At 36.2% G+C, this 27,409-nt stretch overlaps 2 protein-coding genes across 9 annotated transcripts; both read left to right on the plus strand.

The window, feature by feature from the left end:
- Window positions 1-502: 502 nt before the first annotated feature.
- Window positions 503-7,592, plus strand: LOC308685428 (D-serine dehydratase). Of its 3 annotated transcripts, none has more exons than XM_081357199.1 (8): window positions 503-585; window positions 1,183-1,341; window positions 2,975-3,255; window positions 3,352-3,532; window positions 4,746-4,867; window positions 4,952-5,141; window positions 6,299-6,404; window positions 7,047-7,591. In XM_081357199.1, exons 2-8 carry the CDS (start codon window positions 1,193-1,195, stop codon window positions 7,134-7,136), a joined length of 1,119 nt encoding a protein of 372 aa, XP_081213325.1. In that variant the 5' UTR covers window positions 503-585; window positions 1,183-1,192; the 3' UTR covers window positions 7,137-7,591. The 3 variants fall into 3 exon arrangements, with proteins under 3 accessions (XP_081213325.1, XP_081213323.1, XP_081213324.1); XM_081357197.1 differs by having other exon boundaries at window positions 515-612; XM_081357198.1 differs by lacking the exon at window positions 503-585 and adding an exon at window positions 848-932 and having other exon boundaries at window positions 7,047-7,592.
- A 1,096-nt stretch (window positions 7,593-8,688) lies between these two features.
- LOC308685424 (hyccin 2) lies at window positions 8,689-25,749 on the plus strand. 6 transcript variants are annotated; one of them, XM_081357187.1, is made up of 14 exons: window positions 8,698-8,755; window positions 8,849-8,949; window positions 12,596-12,737; window positions 16,099-16,153; window positions 16,377-16,481; window positions 17,281-17,460; window positions 17,555-17,635; window positions 19,227-19,342; window positions 19,719-19,814; window positions 20,093-20,209; window positions 20,622-20,709; window positions 21,888-22,038; window positions 22,270-22,404; window positions 24,451-25,749. In XM_081357187.1, exons 4-14 carry the CDS (start codon window positions 16,106-16,108, stop codon window positions 25,041-25,043), a joined length of 1,710 nt encoding a protein of 569 aa, XP_081213313.1. In that variant the 5' UTR covers window positions 8,698-8,755; window positions 8,849-8,949; window positions 12,596-12,737; window positions 16,099-16,105; the 3' UTR covers window positions 25,044-25,749. The 6 variants fall into 6 exon arrangements, with proteins under 6 accessions (XP_081213312.1, XP_081213315.1, XP_081213313.1 ...); XM_081357186.1 differs by having other exon boundaries at window positions 8,689-8,949; XM_081357190.1 differs by lacking the exon at window positions 22,270-22,404.
- Window positions 25,750-27,409: the final 1,660 nt, after the last annotated feature.

Raw genomic sequence — 27,409 nt, forward strand, 5'->3', positions numbered from 1 at the left:
CATATCACCAGAATGATTGACACTTAGGAGGACCAATAGTCTTGATGATCCACCCGGAAAAAGAAAATCCTCCGCTATACCTTTAAATTGTAATCATATTTTACAATATTACTGTTTTTACGGTATTTGTGACCAAATCAATGCAGCCTTGATGAGCATAAGATACTTCTTTCAAAAACATGCCTAAAATACAACTGGAATTTGAATTCATATAACAGAAGCATTACCAAAAACATCCAGAATTGTCTGAAAGGACTGGAGGTATAGAAGTAATGTAGCCAGCAGCTTAGCGCTAGGCCTACTCTGTTGAAAGACATCAAGGGATAAAGTGAAAACAGGCCTAAAGGTCTTTTCCCGATACTCTGACGCGGGTCTGGTAATTGAGGATTTTATCCAACTGGGAGAGGAGGGTTTAGTGTTAATGACTAAATGCCTTAATTAGCCCTTTTATTAACTGACTTCGAAATAATCCACTTTAATGAGCAACAAAAAGTTCACCTGGGACACAAGATTAGACTTTTTAACGTTCAGTGTTAACTACACCTTCAGCCAAACCAGTGCTACAAATGCAGAGATATTTTAAAGGTCTCTCACCTCCATCATCATGGATGGGTCTGTGGGATTTCTTTGGATGAGGGCTAGCCTATAAGTGACTGTATAATATAATATAATATAATATAATATAATATAATATAATATAATATAATATAATATAATATAATATAATATAATATATCTGAAATAGTTTGCTGCTCCAAAAGCACAAAGTATATTTTAAATCTTTTATAACAACAAAGAATCTCGTCAGTAGCTTTTAGGTTGAAAATTCCAGTTTGCAATGTAACGTTATGTGTATACGCGGCGCTGTGTTGATTCTGGCTTCACACTCTCGCGCTCGCTCTCATTGATCAGAACTCGAGTCGCGCTTTATGGTGAGAAATTTAAAGTTTATCATCAGTTTATCATCACCGTTTGACACGTGCCACTTTGACCATGAACCAATCTCATGTTTACTCGATATTTTTCTTATTTATTTACAGCTGTAATTAAATGCTTTAAAGAGTTGAGATTATATGATTTCAAAATTGTTACATTTATTTTATCAGCACTATCCTGCATTTTGTTACAAGTCTGCGTGTTTCCATTTCGCTTAAATGTGTTGGTGTATTTTATTTGTTTCAGTTTTTGGATAATGGCCAGTGTCGAATTCATCAAAGACCTTTGTACTCCAGCGCTGGTTATTGACCTGGATAAAGTGAACAGAAATGCCGAAGCCATGCGCGAGCGCTTCCAGAAACTGGGGGTCCAGCTCCGACCTCACATGAAAACACACAAAACACTGTAAGATTCTCGTGTCAACACCAGCCGCTTTATCTACCGAATGATTTCACTTGAAAATGCTCAGACATGTATACTTTTATAATATGTTATTAACTATAATTCTCTAGTGATTTTGGAAATATGTATTTGGACACTTACTTAAAGGAATAGGCCTAGTTCACCCAAAAATGAAAATTATTTTTATTATTATTCTTTCAGCCGAACACAATCGGAGTTATATTAAAAAAAATCCTGACTCTTCCAAGCTATAATGGGAGTGAATAGTCCCAGAGTTTTTAATCCTCCAAAAAGTGCATTCATCCATCATAAAAGTGATCCATACGACTCGAGTGGGTTAATAAAAGCCTTCTGAAGTGAAGCAATGTGTTTTTGTGAGAAAAATATCAACTTTATAAACTATAATCACTGGCTTCTGTCAACGGCCGTGCGCGCGTTCAAGAGAGAGTGACCTCTGACCCAACGACTTATTTTTTCCCTTTAGAAGGCATTTATTCACATGTCGAATATTTTTATGATGGATGATGAATGCACTTCTTTTGGAACTAGGGCACTATTCACTCCCATTATAAAGCTGGGAAGAGCCAGGATATTTCTTAATATAACTCCCCATACAGAAATGTAATATATGTCAATATATGTAAATTACATATATAATGTCAGTGCCCATGTATGTCTGCTGCGTATATGAGAATATATGCAAAATTCATATATGTAAAACACATAGACATATATGAAACATTTCAAAATATAGCAAAAATGGCCGTTTTCATGTAAGTGCCATATATTTTCCTGTATATGCACATAAATGTGAAATATTTGTAAGACGCATATATGTATACATGCATATATGACGCATATATATATATACACATGCATATATGTACTTATTTCTATAGTACATACTTTCACTTATATTAGGGATACAAATCTTATATATGAATGCTTTGTAATTAAATGCCTATAGTTGGAGATTTTGTGTCTATCGTGTGAATACCAAATATAGTATTTTAATACAATAATGCAGTGTTTTTGACAAATACATCCACAAAGTACCATAACCATATGCCACAGCTTTAAAAATGCATCAGTATCACATGCATATGTTTACATACATTTATTAAATATGTGGAAAACGAATATGTATGTCACATATTTATACTTAATGTTGTCCATATATGCGAGAAACCAATACTATACTGTAATATATAGTATCATATGGATGAACTCAAATATTTTTTTCACATGTTTGGACACATACATGTTCATATATGTTGCAGGCATATATTGTGTTCTCAGATAAGTCAAATATATGTATAGATAAGTACATATATGGCCATATATTACTTTTTTGTATGGGTCAGACTGCGTTTGGCTGAAAGTCATATATATCTAGGATTGCTTTAGGCTGAGCAAGTTATGGATAATTTTCATTTTATGGTGAACTATTCCTTTAAAACATTTGAATATCTTTTTCATATAAAAATTGAAGGTAACACTTTACAATAAGATTCCATTAGTTGATTCATTAGTTAACACGAACTAACAATGGAAAATACTTCAAATGCCTTTTCCCCCATTTAATCATTAAATCATTGTTTTCTCATCCTGAATGTTACATGTCTGTTGTTTTCAGGGAATGTGCGGACATCATGACAGCAGGCTCTCGTCGGTGTATCGTGGTTTCTACTCTAGCTGAGGCATCATTCTATGCTGATAATGGCTATGATGATATACTGTACGCATACCCACTGCCATTTGATAAAGTGGAGCGCTGTGCTGAGCTATCTGAGAGACTCTCTCTGTTCCACATCCTAGTGGACAACCGCCTTGCCCTGCAGGAACTGAAGAAGAGACCTTTGAAGCAGGGAAAAGTCTGGAAGGTGTGGATGAAACTGGATTGTGACAATGGGAGAGGTAACGCTTGAAGAGGGAGTTCACCAGATGTTTGAAGTGCAGTTTTTGGGTGTACTGCTGCAGTAAGATAAGTTTGTTTGTTCTGTGTTTCGACAGCGGGTGTTCCTTACTGTGACCCAGCTGCGCTGAAACTTGCCCGGGAGGTCTCAGATACTGCAGGGGTGGAGCTGACAGGAATTTACGCCCACTGTGGGAACACCTACGCCTGTCAGGGGGAGGAGCAAATCAAAGCCGTTGCTCAGGAAACCACTGCCATCACACTGCAGTTCGTGGAGAAGTATGTGCAGACATCACCTATCGCTCACTGAAAGTTTATCTTTGAAAACACTGATCGTTTAGCAATACTAAGAAATGTAATCCTTTGAAAAAATAAAAGAATATTCATTTTTATTATACATTACACTATAAATTAGAATATTATAATGCCTACGTTTAATTGTAACATTTAAAATGATTGATTTTAGTTTTTAGTGTTTTATTTTTAAATTATGACAACAAAGCAAATAAATGAACTGCACTAATAAATGGAATCTTTTGCAAATAAATGAATAAAAATAAATATTTTATATTGTACTTTATAATATTTTGATGTCTAAATTCACTTGTAGAAGTTAAAAATGACTGATTTTACACTGTTTTTTTATTTTTTTTTATTTAGACAGCAAAGCATATCATTTTAAGCACGGATCATTTAGCAATGATTTAGCATTAAAATGATCATTAATTTTGTACACTATGTATTATAATATTGTGATCCCTAAATGAACTTTTAGCATTTAAAATAATTCATTTTATTTTTAATTTATTTAGACAACAAAGCATGATCATTTTAGACGCTGATAATTTAACAACATTAAGAAGTGTAATCTTTTGTACAAATGATACAAATTCATTTTTTTTACTAAACATTATATTGTTGTGATGCTTAAATTCACTTTATTAATTTAGACAACAAAGCATATAATTATAAACTCTGATAGTTCAGCATTTAAAATAATTGATTTGAATTTTATTGTTTTTAAAAAAATGTATAATTCAACTTTAAAAAACTAAAACATGATAATTTACCAACACAATAAATGTAATCTTTTGCAGAAAAGATAAAAATGTTATATATTTTTTTATATGAAACATTATAATATTGTGATGCTTAAATTCGCTTTTATTTAAAATTTTAATTTGTAATGTTTTATTTTGAATCTATATAGATTAACAAACATAATTGTAAACACTAGTAAATGTAATCTTTAATATTTTTTGATATTGTACATTATAATACTGTGATGCCTAAATGCATGTGTAGCATTTAAAGTAAATGTTTTTTTTTTTGTGTGTGTGTTTAATTTTTTATTTATTAAGAAAATAAAGCATATAAATTTAATATAGGTATAAAATAAACATTATCATCAGCTTATCATCATTTCCAAAATTTTTATATCAGTGCATCCCTTCTCAATATGCATTGGTAGTATTATTTCTACTTTCCATAGGCTGAAGGCTGCTGGGATACACACCCCCAAATCCAGCATTGGCTCCACCCCTTCCTGTAGCCACCCAGTTCCAGAAATGGCCATGTTGAGTGAGGTGCATCCTGGGAACTACGTATTTTATGGTCTGTGTTCTCCTGTTTAATCATCATAAGCAGTGAATGTTCTCAGTTTGTTTGGAATCATAATATTATCTGTTGCACATCCAGACGTACAGCAGTCCCTCGTTGGGTCCTGCAGACTTGAGGATGTTGCTGTACGGGTACTGACGCGGGTCATAGGTCACTATCCACACAGGAACCAGTTACTTGTAGACTGTGGGTGGACAGCACTGAGTCATGATGGTGGGGGGCGCTTACCCACCGGATACGCCATCATTGAAGGACACCCGGAACTCAAGTAAGAGATCATTATGTGGATTTATATGAGGACTGATTTTTTTCTAGGGATGCACATTTGGTAACATATCACTTATTGGCAGATATTAGAGGGGGATTTTTTTTCTGCTAATTTTCCATATTTGTCCATATACTGTACTGTTCAAAAGTTTGGGGTCAGTAAGATTTTTTTGTGTACTTTTATACGGCAAGGATTGATTTAATCAAAAGTGACAGTAAAGACATTGATAATGTCACAAACAAATATATATATTTCAAATAAATCCTTAACTTTCTATATATCAAAGAAAAAATGATCATAGTTTACACAATGCACAGTACAATATTAGAATGATTTCTGAAGGATCATGTGACACTGAAGACCGTAATGATGCTGAAAATTGTGTTTTGTCATCACAGGAATAAATTACATTTTAAAATATATTAAAATAGCCAAACTGTTATTTTAAATTAGTAATAATTGTAATAAAATTTACTGCGTTTTGAGCAAATAAATGCAGCCTAAAAGACTTACAAATTTAAAAACAAAAGAAATCTTACAGACCCAAACATTTGATCATAGAATTTACTAACATTGGTAAATGTTATCTTTTCAAATGTCAAGATAAATATTAATTTTTCACACTGTAGATTATGATGTTGTGATGCCTAAATTCACTTGTTGCTAGTGCCGTCAATTCGATTAATCACATCTAACATAAAAGTTTGTAAATATACAGTATAATATACTGTATATGTATAGTATAATATAAATATATATATATATATTATATTTACTAACTTTTATGTTAGATCCGGTTAATCGTGATCAATCTATTTGACAGCTCTACTTGTGGCATTTTTTGTGTTTTAAGTTATATAGACAGTAAAGAATTTTAATATCAACCATTTATCAGTTATCAGCCGTAACATAATTACCAACTAACTTACTGTTATTGGCATGAATTTTAATCTTGGTGCATCCCTTGATTTTTCATAAAGCCACCTGTCTGCACTGAATCAAATCCATTCTGAAATATTAAAAACTAAGCAGTGACTTTACATAATCATTTTTTGTACACGTTTAGATGTTGTTGTTTTTACTTCCCAACAGTGGGAGTAGGAGGTTTTGTGAGTCAGATGATATAAATAGCATGAAGGGTGTCGTCTGTTTTGCAGACTACTGTCTATGACTCAGGAACACGGCAGGGTGGAGCCCATCTCTGGAAAACTGGACTTCAAGCAGTTCCCGCTGGGGTCACTCCTCACACTCATGCCTTACCATGTGAGTTACTAACCCTCTCACTGCAACACAGCACACACAGAAACACAGTTTTACATCTGACTAAGCCATTGCTGTGGTCTATCATTTTTATCCATGTGTTGTGCATTAAAGTGAACCTGTTATGCTTTATCGGATATTACCTATCATGCATGTAGCTGTTTGTGAATGTAAAAGTTCTGCAAAGTTTCAAAGATCAAAGTGCACGATAAACGGAGCCATTGTCTACTAAATGAAAGAACTGCCTGAAACGAGTTGTTGTCAGTAATTCCAGTCTTACTTCTTGCACAAACCTATGTATGTTTGTAACAAATTTGCATAATGCCCACCAGAGGTCTTTATTGGCTGCTTGTGAACAACGTCTACTTTGACCCGCCTTCAAACACTTTAGTTGTAGCTGAAGCTTCGAATAGTTTGGTAACTTCAGCGCAAACTTTGTTTTTTGAGAGCACGTATTTAACATAGCCTGAGGGCTTGTCAAACCATCTATCAATGTTGGCAACTGCACTTACCATTGTTTTCATTCCTGCTCCTTAATGCTAATTGAACATGACACATCTGAATGCAATGAATGATTGATTTCCTTTAAAATGAAGAGCAGGTTGGTGAAAAGAAAACCTAATCACTTGTATGTTTTGTTGACAGGCTTGTGCTACAGCTATGATGCATCCGGTCTATTTTGTCCATTCTAATGGGAAGATTATAGACACATGGAAACCCACTCGAGGCTGGTAAAAATCTCTACCAGAGGGACTGCGGTACAGCTAGGGACTGTTAGAAATGTTTAGGATTTGTAGCAACTGTGAATTTGCTGTCAGGTGTCTATTAAAAACCCTTATTAAGAGGGAAGTGCAGCCAAGTGCATTATGAGTTGGAAGCATGGCAGTTTTGCCATTGTTGAAAATGTAAGATTCCAGCAAAATAGCATTTGTGTAAACTGGAAGACTTACAATTTATTCTTCTTTGCTTCTTTAAATGCCTAAAAGACTACAATATTCTCTGCAGACTTATGAAAGAATGTGAAAAGACTGATTTCTTCTTTGTATCTGAATGAAATTGCATGCAGTATGTTTTATGGACTCAAAAAGAGTTTTGGGGAGATCTTAAATGTCTGAATTTCTGCTTTTTACAAAATGTTAACAACATGCACCTCAGTTTGTAATAAAATCCACAGTGGTAATCAGATGCTCTAATTGCCTTTTGTTTTTTTGTTCCAAATTGAAGTATTCTCTTTAAAATACAATAAAGCAGTAGTGGGTAAGACGGTTAATAATTAAACAAGCTTTTAGTTAATGGATGTTCCTTCAACTTTTGACACTTTTGGCCCGGTGGACTTTAAGAAAATAATCTCTATTAAAACTTTCCACAAAAGCACATATACAGCCAATAGAGGATCATTTTGTCAATTCTGTCTTTAAGAATATAGGTCCAAATAAAAAACATTTTCACAATTTTTGCATAGTTCGACAAAAAATACAGCTCTACATAGGTAATGTATATAATATATATTTGTATGACTACATATGAAGAGTTCAGATGCAAAAGCCTCTAAGTGCCATCTGAAATTTTCTTCTAGAATGATCATTTTTATCAAGCTCGTATATTTAAGTTCAATAATTTCACTTAAAATGACAATTCATAGGTAATTTTCATTGCCATTTAAGTGAAATTACTGAACTTAAATATACGAGCTTGATAAAAATGATCATTCTAGAAGAAAATTTCAGATGGCACTTGCATCTGAACTCTTCATATGTAGAACAGTAAATCATATTTTCATTTTGAGTTAAAATGTATGCATAAAAGTAATTTGAAATGTTGATGTAACATTCATATATATAAAAAAAGGTACATAAAACTGCCTGACATTGACAATATTCTATTAGTCCCACGGTCTCGTGCACAATTAGTCAGATTCCTTATGGAAAACGCAGAGCAACAGCACCCAGACAGGCTTGCTGTTTTTACATGACCCCCACACATTATACCACAAGAGCATTGCAAACATGAAAAGGAATTTAAATTACACCCAATAGTCTCTTTGATAGTAACTGGAAGTCCAGTCAAACGACACTTCCCTGAGTGCGTTTTTACTAAACACGGTTCACCTATTCACCTGACCAATTGAGTCGCTCTGATCAAGACCACGACACGACTGGCCAATAACCGCGCAGTGCGATGAGCACCGATAAGCTCACAAATCACCGCACTGCGCAGCTATTGGCCAGCCGCGGCGAGGGCTCGATCAGAGCGACTCAATTGGTCAGGTAAATAGCTGCAAGTTGGCAGGAAGAGCAGAGCTAGAGAGCGGAGATACATGATGATGTCAACACGGCAGTGAACGTTTCGATCAGGCAAACGCAAGGCCCTATTTAACCCGTCGATTCATTGATATTTACGGTTAAGGTCCGGTGGGATCTTACAAGTAATGTTCTGCTTGATCTCAGAGGTGGTCGTTGTGTCGGGTCTGTCCTTTAAGGCGCATTGCAGCTTTGCTCAAGGACTCTAGCGATCATCTGCAGCATCCGGAGGAGTCCAGATCCTACTGGTATGTAATTCACAACCATACCATTGATAAAACCTGTGTGTGTGTGTGTGTGTGTGTGTGAGAGAGAGAGAGCGCATAGATGAGGCTATTTAAATACATTTGAACCACATACGTTGGAAGATGTAACCGATTCTGTTATATTGATGTTTTAGGCCGAATGTTTATTACATGTATTAAATCACATTTATGGTCACTAAAAAGTTAACAACAACATGGCATGTTTGATTGTATAACTGATTATTTGTATAACCTGTTCAGACTTGAATTATGTTCCAAGGACACAAAAATATGATAATGCTTTTTTCTCTCTAAATACAAATTTTATTCAAATGTAAATGCGACCATAAATTATTATAAATAACAATATCCAGTTTTTTATAGTTATTTTAATATATATTGCGGTAAACAGTGGGTCTGAGCAACATTTTAATAATTGTACAAATGGATTTGATATAGGCTGTTTTGATAAAACTGTGAATGTTGTTAACTAAAATATTATTACTGTAAACACATGAATAACTGCTAGATCATTAAAAACTATATGGCAAACATAGAAATGATAATAGATACTTAAGGCTAAGCATTTACACTTATTGTACACTTAGTCCCATAAATTGACTTTTAGTGCTGTATTTTGAACCTGTTGGCTAATAGTTAAAATTATGTAATATTTTTTTTCAGCCTCGTGTCACTGGCTGCATTGCATTTAGTTTCATAGGGCTATTATTATTATTTTTCTGTTGTGTTGACAAAAAGCAAAAATCACTCATAAATTGATTTATCTGCATCCAATCTAATACTCTTTTTGTGATTTGGCTGGCAAAAAATAAAACGTGAGAGTGATGTGAAGTGGAAATATGTTAAAAAGAACATCATTCTTCATATCATCTAATTTTATGCCTTTTAAAGAAACATGCACCCTAAAGTATTAACAATGGTTTGGCCTTCAGCTAAATTTGGAAGCATTTTTCAATATGCATTCTCTGTTCTCTGGATACCTTTGCGCACACACACATTGGTACTATTCCACCTGGCATAACATCAGTCTTAACTCTCATGTACAAAGTGAATTGATTAAATGCCAGTAGGGCACACCTATAAACCAGCAGTATGAAGTGTGCCCCCCCCCCCCCCCAAAAAAAAACACAGATGCACCAGTGTTGAGTGCAGGAAGCCGGCGTTCACTGAAAAACCACAGTCAAATGACACAGGAAGGATGGCGGCAATCACTGGGGCTTGATTTGCCACTGATGTAACCCTAGAGTAAATCTTTAATCAAACCAACTCGGGTCTTTTGCGCCCTAGACAAGGGGTTGTTTTCATCTCAGAGGAGCTGGATTGTGACCCTTGCCAAGGACTTGTATTCTGTGCAGCACAGAGATTTGCCCGGGCGAGATTAGACACCATCTGGCTAATTTGACAGGATTGAGAGTGATGAGACGCATCTCGCACTGTCAGAACAAAATAATGCTTGTTGTGTTTGAACGCATGCATATGCTAGGAGCGCATATGTTCGTATATCTGTCCATATGTTCGTCCTCACTATGGGAACAGCGTGAGATATGCATATCCTGGTGTTCAATGAGATTTTGAGTGCAGGTAAAATCGTGTCTGTGACAGTTTGGAGTGCGTTTTCAGTCGAGTACGTTGAGTGTGTTGCGCAACCTATTTAACAATGACCTTTCTGTTGTGTCCCGCTGCAGTCGACAGGCCGATCATAGTAAACTCTCTTGTTAATGCTCATTGAAAGTGTGCTACTTTGATCTCCGTTCAGTGAAACCACCTCTCATTTTCTCTCTCTTCCTCTCTCTTTGCACTAAGCTCTTTTCACAATGGCTATTTTAGGCCTGGCTGTGCGTCCCTCTTCAGGGGACTGTATACACTTAATTATCTGGTGCTGAATCTTCTAAGCTTCTTACCTGTTGGCAAGGGTTGGAGAGAGCAGGCGCGCTAACCGTTGCGTCCACGCAGCAGAGGAATGTTTTGGTCAGGCAGATTGCCCCCATCTTGACATAAGGTGTTAATACTGAAGGCCTACAGCTTCTGTGTAATGAGGGGAGTATTTCACTGCTATTTTGTTGCAGCCACGTTGCATTTTTCAAATATTTTAGTCATGGCTGAGTCTAAGTGTTTCGAAGCCTCAGGATAAACCTTCACTTTTGGAGAAATTGAATGGGTTGTTGACATAACATGTCCATGAACATTTGTTACAGCATCAAGTTTTTAGGTTAAAATTCATGTTTAAGAATGCTGCTTTTCCTTTACTGTCTGTCTTTCTATACTTTCAAATACTTTCTGTTTGTCTATTTAAGGTGAAGTAAAGCATGTTAAACCAGAGGACATTTCTGACATCCACTGCCCAAATTGAAAGAAAAAACAATGTACTGTTGAAGAGGAATGTACTAACATTTGACTAAAATTTAGATAAAAAAAAAAAGCTGAGATACATGACCAAAACCACCAAGTTGCATTCGTTGACATGTAGCCAATTCTCACGTGTCATTCTATAATTTAGGTTAAATTTCATGTCCATTGATGATTAGACTGTTTTTTTTCCTAACAATTTTCTTCAGAAATATCATTTCAAGTCAAATATTATATTAAATTATATCAAAATATAAATATACCTTATAAAAGTAGAATAAATAAAATTTTCTTTCAAATAAGACAATATTTTATTTGATTGATGTCTGCAAAAATTCTGTCAACTGTTACTAACCAAATACCCCCTGAAAAAAATGGTGACATTTTCAACTACGTTACCTGTCAACTATGTTACTTGCGTCAACTGTCATTGTCAACTATGTTTTGACAGAATTTTTTATTTTATTTTTTACATTTTAAATGCCAGAACCTCTTGTAAATTATTTAATTTAGTTGTTCAGAATCGTGATCTCTATTTGAAAAAAAATAAAAATAAATAAAAAAATGTGATTCTCAATTTATCCATAATCATGCAGCTCTAATAGAAATGTTCTTGTCCTTAGTGATCGTGCTGATAATTTTACACAAATATCTGCAAAAAAATACAATTCTTAGAAGTCTTTCAAAAATTGTCACTTTACATATGGCAGAATATACAAAAAAAAGTTACAGTGTAGCACTTAATCAGTGTGTGTAGTGGCATACAAATAGTTGTTTTATTGCTTTTGCTAATGTGAAATGTCCCCTAAATTATAGAATGACTCAACCTATATAAATGTATATATTTTTGATGTTAGTTGCAACATTCAGTGATGAACGGTACCTGTACATATGAAGCGAAAAACCGTGTACAACAATAGCGGTACAGGTAATGCAGTTAGCGCTGCTTCCTCTAGGCTATCTTAGGTCATGTCTTCACAGCACAAGTAGGATTTTGTTTAGCGTGTAAAGCATCTGTTCTATTCACCTCAGATTCGCTCCCCAACCACCAACACAGCACTGCTTTCTAATCAGAGCAGAGCACACTCCCCCTCACCGTCACACTGCCATATGCAGAGCCTGCCATTTTAAGAGCTGCACACAAACATGCATAAACAACACAGACGTCCTGTATTAGGACTGAATGGGGCAACACCTGCGTGTGTTTGCGCTATTAAGCTCTCAGTTTGGAACATGAGCCCACAGTTGTCGTAGTAACTGTGATGCTCTGTGTGTTGGGCAGGTGTGTGAGCTTTAATGGAGATTTTGAGCGGGATGTGTGCGTCTTCTTTTTATCTGCCGGCTGTTTGACCAGAGATCAAGAGGCATGGAGAATCTGAGCCACATCTCTCCTTGTCTACACTTGTGAGCTGGGTTTGAGTCAGGTGAGCCACAGTGAACACTAAAATGGTTTTGTGGAGTAAATGAAAGTACTGGCGAATTTGCACATTTTAAGATGATAGTAATACAATAACACAAATGAAAAAATGGGAATTATGTAGTGATCAAAAGATGTTGAGCAAATCAAACCATCTTATATTTCCAGGGATTCTTTGAAGGAACTCAACCTTGCTTAAAAAACACACACACTTAAACCAGATGGTTTTCTGGTCTTAGATGGTTTACGCTGGTCTACCAGCCGAGCCAGATGGTCTCCTAGCTAAAAGTAGAGATGAAACGGAATGAAAAATTCATGTTACGATTATAGTGAGCAAAATGATCAGAGTTATCAAAATTATCACAGTCTCGTTAAAATTAGCTGGAAATGTTCAAAAAGTACTGATACACACACTTTTTTTGCATAAACATTAAAATAATAACATTAGCAATAACGTCCAGATTTTAAATGAACAAAAAAACTCGCATTCAGCATTTTATCCATTCAAACTCATCTTTGATCACCAAAAAGGCATACGTAAACGTTTTTTTTTTCCTGTGAAACTTTTTACTAATGCCATCTTGTAACTACGCCCTTGCTTCATTTAGTATGTGGATCCATGAATATGCAAATGAGCCCTGCCTCCACTCACTCATACACGGTCATCCACAAATCAATGTTTTATGTATTGGTCTCTACATTGTCAGACACATAACGGTAATTAATGTAATTAGCTTTTGGCTTGACTGTTATCAAACAGCTTATAATGTGTTGCTAATGTTACACAAACCATGTTCACAAACCATGTTCATGTCCTGTTCGCCATCTCAGAGTCAGATAGCTGCTTTCTAAAAATCAGTATCTTTAGATATGCTTTGAACAACTAAGAAAGTCAGTGGAGAAAGGCATATAGTTTATCATAACATTGTAATATAAATCATATACACAGTTCACCTGTTATATAGCTGAATGTTCCTGATTTTTCATATCAACAGAAAAATATATCGGGATAACCTGGCTACTCTTGAGATTCCCCAGCTTCGCAGCTGAGTAATGATGATATGCTAAAGCCCGCCGGCATGTTGACGTGATTGGTTACAAGGTAGTTTGTGACGTCAGAAACACTGGCGATTTCAAACCGCTTTTTTAAAACTGTCTCTTTTTCACTGCAGTTTTAAGGAGAAAATACTCTGCAATGGTGTTGACTTGTGAATTTGCACATGGTTTAAATTCAATGAACATTAGCTTATTTTCCATTAACCTGTTGAGCAACATACAGGCTCAATGAAAATGTAACTTTCTGCAAATCCACTCTCTGCCAGAAGGTGGCACTTATGAAACAGCAGAAATAGAGCTGTTTCCGTGGTAACCTCCGTAAACAAAGCAGCGCTGCCAACATGGAGATAAGAAGAAAATACCAAGTTATAGGTGTATTATAACTATAGGCGAATTTATAATTAATAAATTCGTACATTCATTTACCTTCAGCACTCTTGTAAAACCTCACAGCTTTCCGCCATGTTTTCACACCAAACGAAATACTGCGCCTGCGTGAGACTGTTGCTTATCTTCGCTTAATGCTGGACAGTATTGTTTTACCTTGAGTTTTTCAATTCGTGGTAATTAAAGGTAAAAATGTAAGAATTTTGTATCAAAATATCCAAAAACCACTTGCACAATGTTATGTATTTCTTTCAATTGTGTACTTCCATTATCCTAAATGTTTAAATTATTAAATGTTAAAAAGTGCCCGTCTCTGTTCACTTGTCGCCTGTAAATGACGTAATATCCGCGTTATCCCTGCTTTCTGCTTGTACTGCCATAGTAACCGTGGCGACAGATGTGGACTGGACAACTGCGTAGTGCATAACGTCTAGCGGCACGCTGTTGTTGATTCGTTCAAACATTATGGACCATGGCAAGCAGACTTTGGGACAAAAGGAGAAATAAAACGAGGATCAATATCAGCGTGGCGTTTTCAAGATGCCGAGAGCTCCACGTCCGCGACTAACTTGTAATTGACAGGGACGCCGCACTTGCATGTACTTTATTAGTAAAACTAATCAGTGTTATATACTGTAGCTCAACATGATGAAATGTTAGAATATGATCAGTGTGTTATTCTAATGTTGATCTAGCTTACTGGATAGTCTCATACAGCCAACAAACTAACACATAGAATAATATTATAACTTTCAACACACTCAAATGCTGTTTAGTATGATAGTGTAACGATAGACCAAGAGAAACAGCGCTGCGTAACCTCACAAGTTTAATTCGTCTAATACACTGACCTGTGTGAGTATTAATTCAGCACTTGCAGGTAGTTCGGTAGAATAAAATGTCCTTATTCCTTTCTGATATTTGTCTCTTATTAGCAATTGCGCCCTGCTTCATGCCACAGTCATGTCAAAAACATCAATGTATTCACTCATCCATTAACATTATTAGATCCATCATCAGCATGACAGCAAGTCCCATCATTCCGCTTATGCATCATCAACCTGCACCTTTGTTATTGTAAGAGGTTAGTGACCCCTAGCGGTGAAAAAAATTTACATATTGTAGCTTTAAATAAGGTTTAAATTATAATTAATACTGACTGTCGGGTATTACTATCATCAAGTCAGTAACAGTTTCACCCCTACTAAAAAGTGACCAAACCCCACGAAAACCAGGCGACTGACCAGCATGACCAAGAAGGGAGAACAACTAAGACCAGCAAACCAGATAAAACAAATTCATTTGTACACTACACTAGCTTCCAAAAGTTTGAAGTTTGGTTTGGCTCACCAAGGCAGCATTTATGTGATCAAAAACATAATAAAAACAGTACTATTGTCAAATAGTACAATTTAATATACAATTTGTATAATGTAATTTATTCCTGTGATGGCAAACCTGAAGCAGCCATTCCAGTCTTCAGTGTCACATGGTCCTTCAGAAATCATTCTAATAAACATTTGGTATTCTTTGGTAAATGGATAATTCAAAATAACAGCATTTATTTGAAATGGGAACTTTTATCCTTGCTTACTAAAAGTATTAATTTCTTAAAAAAAATAATCTTACTGACCCCAAACTTTTGAAAGGGTAGTGTAGATATACTTTATATTTGTCTAAAAAAACAAATTTGACCTCAACCTGTGACAGAGAAAATGCTGTTAAAACCAACCATGAAACTGTTTTGCATTTACTTAATGGAATAATGCAAAATATATTCATGGTCGCTGAGAAAAAATAATTGCCTGGCAAATTCTCTGATTTCAGTGACATTGACAGGTGTGGCAAATTTAATTTTGCTGCAAGTGTGGTACTAATATTCATTTTCTTTACATGTTTCATATTTCCCTAATTTTCTCTGTCAGGAGGACCATGCTCAGCTCACAGCGTGTGGTGGAGGAATGGCTCTCTGAGTTCAAGGTGAGAAGTTTGACATCCTTGCAGGCTTTAATATGGTGTTTTTTATATAGCTCAGTCAAATTAAATCCTCCTTTCCCAAGTGATCTGAGCGCAATGTCCCATTAACCACATTTGGAATCTCAGAACATAATGGAGGAATATTTCAGCCTCCAAGTTAATTAAACTCCAGGCTGATTCAGGTTGAGGCTGCTCAGTCATGCCAAGCACCGTTTCTCCTCTTTAGACCTTACCTGAAGAGCAAATCCACAGCTATTCTGGCAGCCTGCGTCTGAAGAAAGCTCTGGTACCTGCTCTCTATGCTGTTATTCAGGAGCAGCCCTGCAGTGAGGTACGATGATGAAGTGTTTGAAATGATTTATGTTTTATTTAAAAATGTCATGGTTATTTACTTGTGTTGGGTGATGATTCCTTCTGAAAGCACATGTTGATACAAACTTTCAATGGTAACTTGAAATGGCATGTTGGTTGAGAATTATTTTTATTTGGGACTTACCTGGAATAAGTTGAAGTACTAAAATTTCTGAAACTAATACTGAATAGAAATATTGAAAAGATAATAAAAAAATGTCAAAAGCATGTAACAAAATTACTAAAACTGAAATTAGAATACATTAAAGCTAAATAGAAATCTTGAAAAGATGATAAATCTCAAAAGCATATAACAAAATGACTAAAACTAAAATTAAAATAAAAACTGAAAATAGAAAATGTATAAATGCTAATTAAAAATATTAATAAATACTTTAATAGTATATACATAACACTAAAATGATACTATTATTATTATAGGTGAATGTTATTTCATGCCTTTGTGATCTTAGTTGTCAAGGCATTTCATTTTTATTTATTTAATAAAAAATGTATTTAATATTTCTGAAAACATTTAAGAGAAAATTGTGTGAATTAAAATAGCTGCAAAATATAAGGAAATAAATTTGATTCTGATTGAATACGTTTTAATTTCGTATTTCTTTAATATCTTGATCTGTTATGTTCAGTTTCAGTCTTACATATTCAGCCTCCTTGTGTAAAATAATTTAATGTCGCAAAGGAGTGTTCCTCTCAGTGCCTGTGTCCATCCCATCTCTTTCACTTTAAATCACTTTTTTTTTTCTCTTCCTCTCTAGCTGCTGGCTCCGGTGTGTCATCAGTTGTTTGAGTTGTACCGGAGCTCAGAGGAGGGTTTGCGTCGGTTTACCCTGCAGTTCCTGCCTGAACTCATCTGGGTGTACTTGCGTCATTCAGCCAGCAAAGAGCGCTACCGCAATGGCTGCGTGGAAGCCCTGCTACTGGGGATCTATAACCTGGTGAGAGATTGGTCAATGTGCTAGCATTACCTGTCACTTCCTGAAATTCAACATCTAAAGGTGACATATGGTATGTGTACATCTTCTGTTACAGGAAATTGTGGACAGTAAAGGAAATTCCAAGCTGCTGTCATTCACCATACCAACTCTCTCTAAGCCTTCAATATACCATGAGGTATGAAGTAAAATACAAACTATGGTCTGGGTCAAATTGACCCTAATTGGTTTCAATACATTTCACCAAAAATCATATGATGACATTTTTAACATATACTTCTCACACATTACCAAAAAAGGAGAAAATATGTATATTACAGTGCTATGCATAAGTTTAGACACCCATGCTAAAGTTGACTAAAAAGAGGAATAAAAAATCATCTTTTGGAAATTGAACTTAATGCCTTAATTAAAACAATTAGGAAAAATCCAACCTTTAAGGACACCAATTTTCTTTGTGAATGAATAATGTATCGTAAATAAATAAATGTTCTTCCTTAAAATACAGGGGGCATAAGTCTGGACACCCCTATGTTAAATTCCCATAGAGGCAGGCAGATTTTTATTTTTAAAGGCCAGTTACTTCATGGATCCAGGATACTATGCATCCTGATAAAGTTCCCTTGGCCTTTGGAATTAAAATAGCCCCACATCATCACATAGCCTTCACCATACCTAGAGACTGGCATGGAGTACATTCCATAAGATCATCTCTCAATGCAAATCAAACCAGCTATTAGGCTAACTGAAATAAAACCATGCCAATCTCTAGGTATGGTGAAGGCTATGTGATGATGAACCATGATGTTTTTTCAGCAGGATACACTCCATCTGACACTTGTTTACATGCTCTGCCAATGAAAATAAGTCCAATTCCACTAGTCATATCATATAGAATGTTTCTATTCAACTTAAAGGAGAACTCCGGTCAATTTTAACATTGAGCTAATTTTTTTGTAAATTTTGGAGTGCTGTCAATACAGAGAACAACGACAAAAATCGGTGTTGCCTACACCATGTTATCCTCTTTTTAATATTTGCACCCTGTTGACTTCAGTGGGGCAAGTTTTAAACCTGATTTTAGCCTCTTAACATCCTTGATGTGTCATTACAAGTGCACAGCTAATGTGAGTGATTCCTTCAGAGTGAACACAGTGAATCTGACTGCAGTAGATGTGAAAGATATGAATAAAAATGATGTTATTTCAGCCAGCACACATACCTGTATTTACATCCTGTTTTCGGTCGAAGTCCATAGTAATCGATTGTCGAGTTCACGCGCGTGATCATAGGCGCGTAAACCTATGCGTGTGAACTTGACAATCGATTACTATGGACTTCGACCGAAAACAGGATGTAAATACAGGTATGTGTGCTGGCTGAAATAACATCATTTTTATTAATATCTTTCACATCTACTGCAGTCAGATTCACTGTGTTCACTCTGAAGGAATCACTCACATTAGCTGTGCACTTGTAATGACACATCAAGGATGTTAAGAGGCTAAAAGCAGGTTTAAAACTTGCCCCATTGAAGTCAACAGGGTGCAAATTTTAAAAAGAGGATAACATGGTGTAGGCAACAACGATTTTTGTCGTTGTTCTCTGTATTGACAGCACTCCAAATTTACAATAAAATGAGCTCAATGTTAAAATTGACCGGAGTTCTTCTTTAAGGCTGTAAAAAACTTTTTTTTATTTGTAGGGCTTAAACGAATGAATAATTAAAGTCGAATAATTAAAGTCGAATACTTTTATGATTAATGCAGCCATCCAGCCTGGGGTCCATGGCGTTAACCGAGGGAGCCCTGAACCAGCACGACCTCATCCGGGTGGTGTACAGCGGCCTGCTATCTCAGAGAGAGACGTTCACCTCACAGAACAGGTGCTTTTTTTCTTGTCAGACTGGGGTTTTGTACTCATTCCTTATTGTGGAGGAAGTAGGTTTGATCTGTGGAATATTTCTGGGCTTTTGATTAATAGCGCTATCGCCCGCTGGACCGTTTTATTGCCATGACTCAGCTTTTACTTTTTCCTGCTGGCTGTAATGGTATCTCAGCATTTTATTTCATTAAACCACTGCTGGAGCATTGACAGCGAGATCGGTGCTGATGTAGTGTGATTTGTTATTACCCATTCCACTGGCTAGATACACGGCGACAGTCGCTGACTCATAATGTACCGCTGTCTGATTTGTCGATGTAAAATTATGCAGATGTCAGAGGGGGTTATATATGTGTGTGTGTGTGTGTCTCTTGCAGGTTTGAGGTGCTGTCTTTTCTAATGCTCTGCTACAACTCAGCCGTGGTCTTTATGCCTGCGTCCTCCCATCAATCGGCTTGCAGAATGAGCACACGGTAAGGGGGGCGCATGAGTTCCTTTTTCTGCTAACGATCCGGGATCATCTCGGCCTGTCTGTCTGTCTCTCTCTCTCTTTCTCTTTCTCTTTCTCTCTCTCTCTCTCTGAAATGTCTTGTTGGAACAGGCAGAGATGGAATGATTAAATGGATTAAAGGGAATATTTGATTTTGAGAGAGAGAGCAAAGGATTTCTGTGGCGGGTCATAGCATTAGCATAAAGACCTCAGAATAAACATGTCATTAGAAATTTTCTATGAATCTCTCTCTTTATGCAGGCTGTGTGTGAGCGGTTACCCGCGGCAGCAGCAAAAGCCGTGGAGGGAGCCATATTACCGTATGCGATTGGAGCCGGAGTTTATGGTGCAGATGCTGACTGCTGTTTACCATGCCATGTAAGTTTGACCACGTCTTCATGCCAAGAGCTACATCTCCATTATAGCACAAGTTGTCCGTTTCTTTTTGTTCCATGCCACTATTCTTCTCTAATTAGAGGGTTATTTGATATAGATATTGCATCATTTCTGCTGAATGCTGAAAATGCATTGTTTTACTGTGATTTTGATCAAATAAAGGCTGCCTTGGTGAGCATAAGAGACTTCTTTCAAAAATATTTAAAAGTCTTATCGACCCCTAACTTTTAAATGGTTGTGTATTTCTGAGCAGCGCTCAGATCTATTTTCTTTTTGCATTTGTAAGAGAAGGAAATGTGTTATATATTTAATTCCTGTTAATTCTCAATTAACGGTTTGAGTGGTGTGCTAATGATCTCATCTGCATAATGATACTCTCTCATATCAACTCCAGTTATAATGGGCAGTGGGATCTGGGGAGGGAAGCTTTGGATGACATCCTCTACCGAGCACAGCTAGACCTCCATGCCCAGCCATTACTGGTAAGTCATCCGCTGTCTGCACACCAACCTATTATGTGAAATGCTTTTGTTACAGTACACTCATGGAAATATAAAGTGGGGTCTGAAAGTCTGAGACACTGATTTTTTTTTTTTTTTTGTCAGTAATCAAATTAGCAAATTTCAAATCAAATTCAAACCAATTTCAAATCTTGTGAACAGATGTTTTTGCTTCCATTGATCCACAAAATGCTCTTGTATCATTTTAAATTTATGCAAGAACATCATCATCAGAGCTGTGTTTGAAATCGCCCCTTATACCCTCATTCACTATTCCCTACATTACTCCACTAATATAGTCCACTTAAAGGAGTGAAGTGTATATATGAAGAGTTCAGATGCAAAAGCCTCTAAGTGCCATCTGAAATTTTCTTCTAGAGTGATCATTTTTATCAATCTCGTATATTTAAGTTCAGTAATTTCACTTAAATGACAATTAATAGGTAATGTGCATTGCCATTTAAGTGAAATTATTGAACTTAAATATACGAGCTTGATAAAAATGATCAATATAGAAGAAAATTTCAGATGGCACTTAGAGGCTTTTGCATCTGAACTCTTCATATATATATATATATTTTTTTTATTTTATACCTGTATGATATTATGCTGTACCCACACTGGACTAGCCATTTGGAAAATGGATGGATGGATGATTCAGCTGCGCCATCTTCTGGTGATACGCGGGAATTAATTCGGCATGACAATTCCCCAGCAGTGAATTATGGGTGTTCAACATCAGTTGTACACTCGTTTTTGTGATGTATTATGGAATTGAATGAGTGCACTTGATAATGTCCACTATGGTTTCGGACACCACTACAAATGACTGTCCCTTTAAATAGTGCCCTATGTAAAGGGTATAGGGGGTGATTTCAGACACAGCCTAGGTTTTACCCAAACTTGTGGAGTTTATACAGCTCAAAGTGCTGCTGCCATTGAAGCAAAATTAGGAAAAAGAACAAATTAGTAATTAAATTATTAAAATTCATGCAATTTTTGAACTTAACTTGTTACCCTGAAAATATACAGTACTGTACTAGTGAAGGTGGAGTTGTGGTTTTTGCCACAAGAAAATGTCTTTCATGAGCAACATTTAAATTGTAATTCTTAACAGAAATGTAATATTTCACTACATTACGTTGACCCCTGATCCTCAGGTGGCAAATGCAATTAGTCGCTCACTTCCGTCCCGTCCTCCGGAGGGCTCGCGGAACCTTCTGGAGGTGGAAGTAACGCCTACCGGGAGATGCATCTCGCAGGCAGCTGTCACTGCTGCCTCCATTCGTCGCCTCCGCTGGAAACGAGAGGGTACGCGAAATATGCACACACACCCTTTTATACCAATCTTTTTATTTTGGTGGCTTTCTGCTTATTTATTTCCTTCATGATCATTAAAATCATAATGAGAACATTAACATGACATTCTCATCAGTCCCTTCATTGCATCCATTCAAGCTTCAGGAAATGGAGGCCATTTTTGTGTGTGAAATTTTCCCTCTGTCAGCATCATGTTTAGTTCGCTCACTGTCTTCATCTCAGATTGTTTTGATTTCACAACCACGGCTGAATTCTACGCCTCCATCATCCCCAGCCGATACACCCCCCCGGAGAGACCAGACAATCCTGTGGCATGCGGGCGGATAAAGTGCACCATTCACCTAACCTTGCAAGGGGGTAGGCAGGGCTCAGGAACATCTCACCATTACACGGTGTCACGGTGTTAGACAGTCCTTACACAAGCCCTGCCCTTGTTCATCATAGAAAGTGTTCATTATCATTAATATTTTCAATAATTATTATCACTATTAAAGTGACCCCACTGCATGGAAACTTCCTCCTGTCTGTTACTAATGTCTCCACATACCTTGTGATCATTTGTGTTTAATCCTCTCATTTGTGATCAATTTCATTTTAGGAGCCCTTTACAGTGCTTGCAAGGCAAGATGATCTTCTCTACAAATTTCTGGAATTCATTTAGCTTGAGTTACTTAATGAACAGATTCATTCAAACATTGTTTTGTGGACAATTTTGTAGTGCACTACACTGTCATCTTAAATTTCTTAAAAGGGAATTCCCCTGAGATTTATATTGATAATGTTCTGCTTTCAAAATAGTAATAATATTTGCATACTGAATTGTGAGTGGCCTTCTTTTGGTCAAATCATGTTAGAATGATCGTACAGTGTTTCAAAATTGAGTGCACACGAGTACCAGCATCGTATCATAATTACTAGTTAAATTTTTTTAAATAACAAGTTGTAAGTTTATTATCGTTTTTGATCATAATAATTTGTAGGCACAATAGTGGCCAAAAGTGATATCCAGAGGGGATATTTGTTTTTAATGAGCTTGCAAGTTCGATTAAACCATCAAACTATTAGAAATAATAATTTAATAATAAATAATTTAACTATGAGGGAAGAACAAAACACTGAACTGAAAATTATTTAGCAAAACTACAGCTACAGGTTTTATTTTCTTAAGTTTTAATTTTTTATAAACAAAAAGCATACATTGACAGCATAATCCGTTATTAAGTTTTGTTATGCAATATGCTTACAAAATCTTTAACACATTTTTAATAATATTTGAATAAAGGGTGAACATGTCAATTTTCCTAGGCCGGACATTACTTTTGCCCACTACTGTAATTGTGAATGGTGACGGTAATATTTTGTGTAAAATTAATGATAAATTGCTAGAAATTACTACTTGATAACCATATGTCAATTGCACATCTAATGTGCATCCTTTGCTCTTTATGTTGTATTAGTTCTAGAAAGCTTGCTGTCTTTGTCAGGAAGGGAAAAAGAGAGGGAGAATTATGATATTGGTCCAGCACCTCAACTGTATTCCAATCAAACTCATTTATATTTGCGATTTCTGAACTTAAAAATAGGAAATTCTGAGGTGGGCTTGAATGCAGCATTTCTTACATCTACAGTACTGTTAAAAAAAAAAAGTTTTTGATAGAAGTCTTTTAGGAAATGCAGTAATATTATGAAATATTTTTACAATTAAAATCATTTTAATATATTTAAAATGTAATTATTACTGCAACGTCGAAGCTGATTTCCTTCAGAAATCATTGTAATATCCTGATTTGCTGCTCAGGAAACATTTCTTATTAATATCAGTTGAAAACAGTTGTGCTTTTTTTGTTGGAGCTAGATTTATTTCTGGATTCTTTGATGAATAGAAAAAAAACAGCATTTATTTGAAATAGAAATCATTTGTAACATTAAACGCTGTTACTTTTGATCAATTTAATACATCCTTACTGAATAAGACTTAATTTGTTTTAAAAAAAACGTACTGAACGTAAAGTTTTGAACGGTAGTGAAATTACGGACTGAATTTTGATTCTTTGATTCTTGAACAACAAAATTTCGCCCCGTGCTTGAGTTTCCCACATTCACATGTGTGTGAATATAAGTGAATAGAGCGAATGAAGACTGGTGTAATTGCAGCTTGACGCTTCAAAGACGGTGCCATGTTGTTTTCTACCGGCTGTGAGCCTGTGTAGGAGAATTAACACAAGATGCGTGCTGAGTGTCAGATGCAGCATTTCACGGAGACCGATCCAAAAGCCAGAGCTTACCTCTAAGCTCACCTAACCCTATTCTTTTGCTGCCTTGCAAGCGCTAGTATTTCCTCCAAGATATTCAAAATCCAACGTTCTGTTTTCTCTGCCTCATTTTCCCCTCGCTGTGTTTTAGATGCCGACGGTGTGAGCTGCGGAGAGGACTCTTTTGACCCAGATGAAGGGTTTTCCTCTGGGGCTTCCAGCAGCAGCCAGCCCAGCAGCGTGAAACGTGACTGGGTCATAACTGGTGTTCGACCTTCCCGAGATCCGGGAGCCAGGCTGAGGGAGAGCATGTCGGCCGACACCAGAGCCGCTCTCCGAAGCCTCCAACAACGGCACCAGTCCCCTCCCCCTGCCGTCAGCCTCCGAACCGCAGAGAGCAGCCGCAGCCCGAGTCCCAGCGCGCCTCGACGCTTTCTGGACCCGCATTACATCTCTCCCTTTGCTGGTGCACCACCCAAAACCAGCAACACGTCTTCAAGCAAGTCTCTTGACTGTACCGGCCTCAACGGCTCATCGGGACCCACAGATAGCCTGTCGCTGGGAAGCCTCAGCGCAGACAGGGCTCACTATCTGTCAGCCATCAGTTTGCAAGAGGAACGTCTTGGGCAAGCGGCGCGGAGCCAGGATCTCCTTTCCCCCGGGAGTCCGTTCTCCTCTGGAAGCCCGCTGTCCAAACAGTCTCGATCACCCAGTTTTAATATGCAGATTATTTCCCAGGTCTAGAATGATTTTGCTGGACTATATGTGTGCATGAATGAGAGAGAGAGAGAGAAAGCGAGAGAGAGAGAAGCAGAAACGTTAACGTGCATGCGTACAAGCATGTTGTCTTATGGTGTGCGTGTGAATGTGTTCGAATGAGGGTGCGCTCATACACTTTTATTTGATCACTACATTATGCACTTGGGTTCGGTGTGGAGGAAATATTTGTTTTGCACAAAGGACATATTCAAGTGTACATGATCCGAGACTGTTTTAAATGTGCCATACAAACAAACAATAACAACATGGTGTTAGTAGGAACAAACATTACCGTATCAGAGCAATGAACTTCAAAAACCGACAATCACGGTCAGTGCATCGAGAAAGGCCTGATAGTGCATGATCCAAAGAGTCTTATCCAGCCCAGCTGTACTGTAGGTCGTCCTGAAGAAATCCTCTTCCATGTCACCGTTTTCGGTTTGTGCTGATTGAGCTTACTGTTGCCTGTGCTGTCCACCCTTCATAGAAAATACATTGTGTGGACTGCCTCATTGAAATGCTAAAAAAACAGTATATGTTGTACTTTGGAACAGGTTTATATTTTAAATTGTGTATATTTGTGTAAATGATTATTGTACTATAGAGAGAGTATATGCTAACAGAATCTATATTGCTTGTACAGACATAGAAAGCTATCTGCTGAATGGTGAATAAATGTGCTGTTCATGGGAGTGCAGTCTTTTTTTTTCATATAACATTTTATATGGGGATCAATGCAATAGACTTATTATGCTTATTAATAGTTATTAGGTTATCATATGGTAGACATTTTGTATTATTAATTGTATTATTAATATGAGATTTATAGAGTGTATATACACACACACACTTCCATTCAACAGTTTGGGGTCTGTAAGATAAAAAAAAATAATCTGGAGCTCACTGAGGCTGAATTAGCTGAAACAAAAATCTTGAATATTATACATTTGAAATATTACAATTTGAAACGTTCTCTATTTTACATGTTTTAAAATGTATTTTTTCATATATATCTATGTGTGTGTGTGTGTGTGTGAGAGAGAGAGAGAATCATCCTATTGGTGCAGTAGAGGGAGACAGAGGACTGAAAACAGCACACACATGTTCTGTTGTAATCATTGAATGTTAGAATACATTTGCTGTGTCTGATTAAAGGGAACACTTTAGATAAGTTTAAATTCTTAATATGTCTACTATATGCACTATATATACAAACTTAAATTTATCAGAGGAAGTACAGTGGATCTTAACCAGGGGGCCACAAAGGGGACCTCAAGATGACTTTTAATTCATTTCCTCAACAACTTAATTTCATTCAAGAACCAGGATTCCCAGTCTTGGGAAAACTGAATGTATAAGGACATTTTAAAAGTGTAGTATAGTACTAGTAGGCAATTTATAGAAATGTATACCCAATCAAATATTTTAGAGCTTGACAGAAAAATATACTAGAAAAAAAAAAAAAAAAAATATATATATATATATATATATATATATATATATATATATATATATATATATATATATATATATATATATATATATATTTTTTTTTTTTTTCTAGTATATTTTTCTGTCAAGCTCTAAAATATTTGATTGGGTATAAATTGCTTTTTGTCAGTAAAAAAATAAGTACAACAAACTAATAAATATAATCCTGAATGCCTAGAAAAGTGATGTAAATTCATTTATATCTAAAAATAAAAAAAGTGAAGAACTTTCAGTTATTGAAACTTCTAGAATTATGGAATTTGATTGAATAATTTACATGTATTTAATTATTTATATATATTGCCACTCCTAGTTTTAGTTTCTTTGGTGGAAAAAAACTGTCATAAATATCTTGGGGGCCTTTGAATATTGTCTTTGACAGTGGGGGATTTTGGAGTCAAAAAGGTTGAGAACTGTTGGTGTAATCTAGAAACTGGGCTGGCAAGTGTCCTTTTTAATATATGGGGAATTTGAATTTTTTAAAAGGTGGGGTTGGTTACAGAATAGCATTTTTTCTTCCCTCCTCAGCAGATCCTGCCAATTGCATTTCAAGAATGCAGTGAAAGTTGCTTCATAGCTAAAAGCTAGACAGTCCACTCTTCACTGACACCTACTGGAACTTCATTGGGTGCTTCTCATGGAAGGCTGTGTCCTAGTAAGGCTGCATATCTCGTCTGCCATGTCATCAAGCAACGCCGAAGGACGTCTCAATTTGAAGGATCCTTGGAAGGCAGCCTTCATTTTGCATTCTTTATTCAGCTCATTTAGAAGGATACATCAAGTGCATCCTTCGTGTCCTTCAATCACCCACAATCCTTTATGGAAAACATATCAACACTGAGCTTGTTTGAGTTCATTAT

The sequence above is a fragment of the Scardinius erythrophthalmus genome (genome assembly GCF_964197995.2).
Source record: "Scardinius erythrophthalmus genome assembly, chromosome: 25".
NCBI lineage: Eukaryota > Metazoa > Chordata > Actinopteri > Cypriniformes > Leuciscidae > Scardinius > Scardinius erythrophthalmus.

Bases quoted from the DNA above. Each gene is read 5' to 3' on its own strand.
- LOC308685428 (XM_081357197.1), top strand. The intron at 3,256-3,351 runs GTAACGCTTGAA...GTGTTTCGACAG, and splicing joins GGATTGTGACAATGGGAGAG to CGGGTGTTCCTTACTGTGAC. The intron at 6,405-7,046 runs GTGAGTTACTAA...TTTTGTTGACAG, and splicing joins TCACACTCATGCCTTACCAT to GCTTGTGCTACAGCTATGAT.
- LOC308685424 (XM_081357186.1), top strand. From the start codon at position 16,106: ATGCTCAGCTCACAGCGTGTGGTGGAGGAATGGCTCTCTGAGTTCAAG. The intron at 19,343-19,718 runs GTGCTTTTTTTC...TGTCTCTTGCAG, and splicing joins ACGTTCACCTCACAGAACAG to GTTTGAGGTGCTGTCTTTTC. The intron at 22,039-22,269 runs GTACGCGAAATA...TCTTCATCTCAG, and splicing joins CCTCCGCTGGAAACGAGAGG to ATTGTTTTGATTTCACAACC.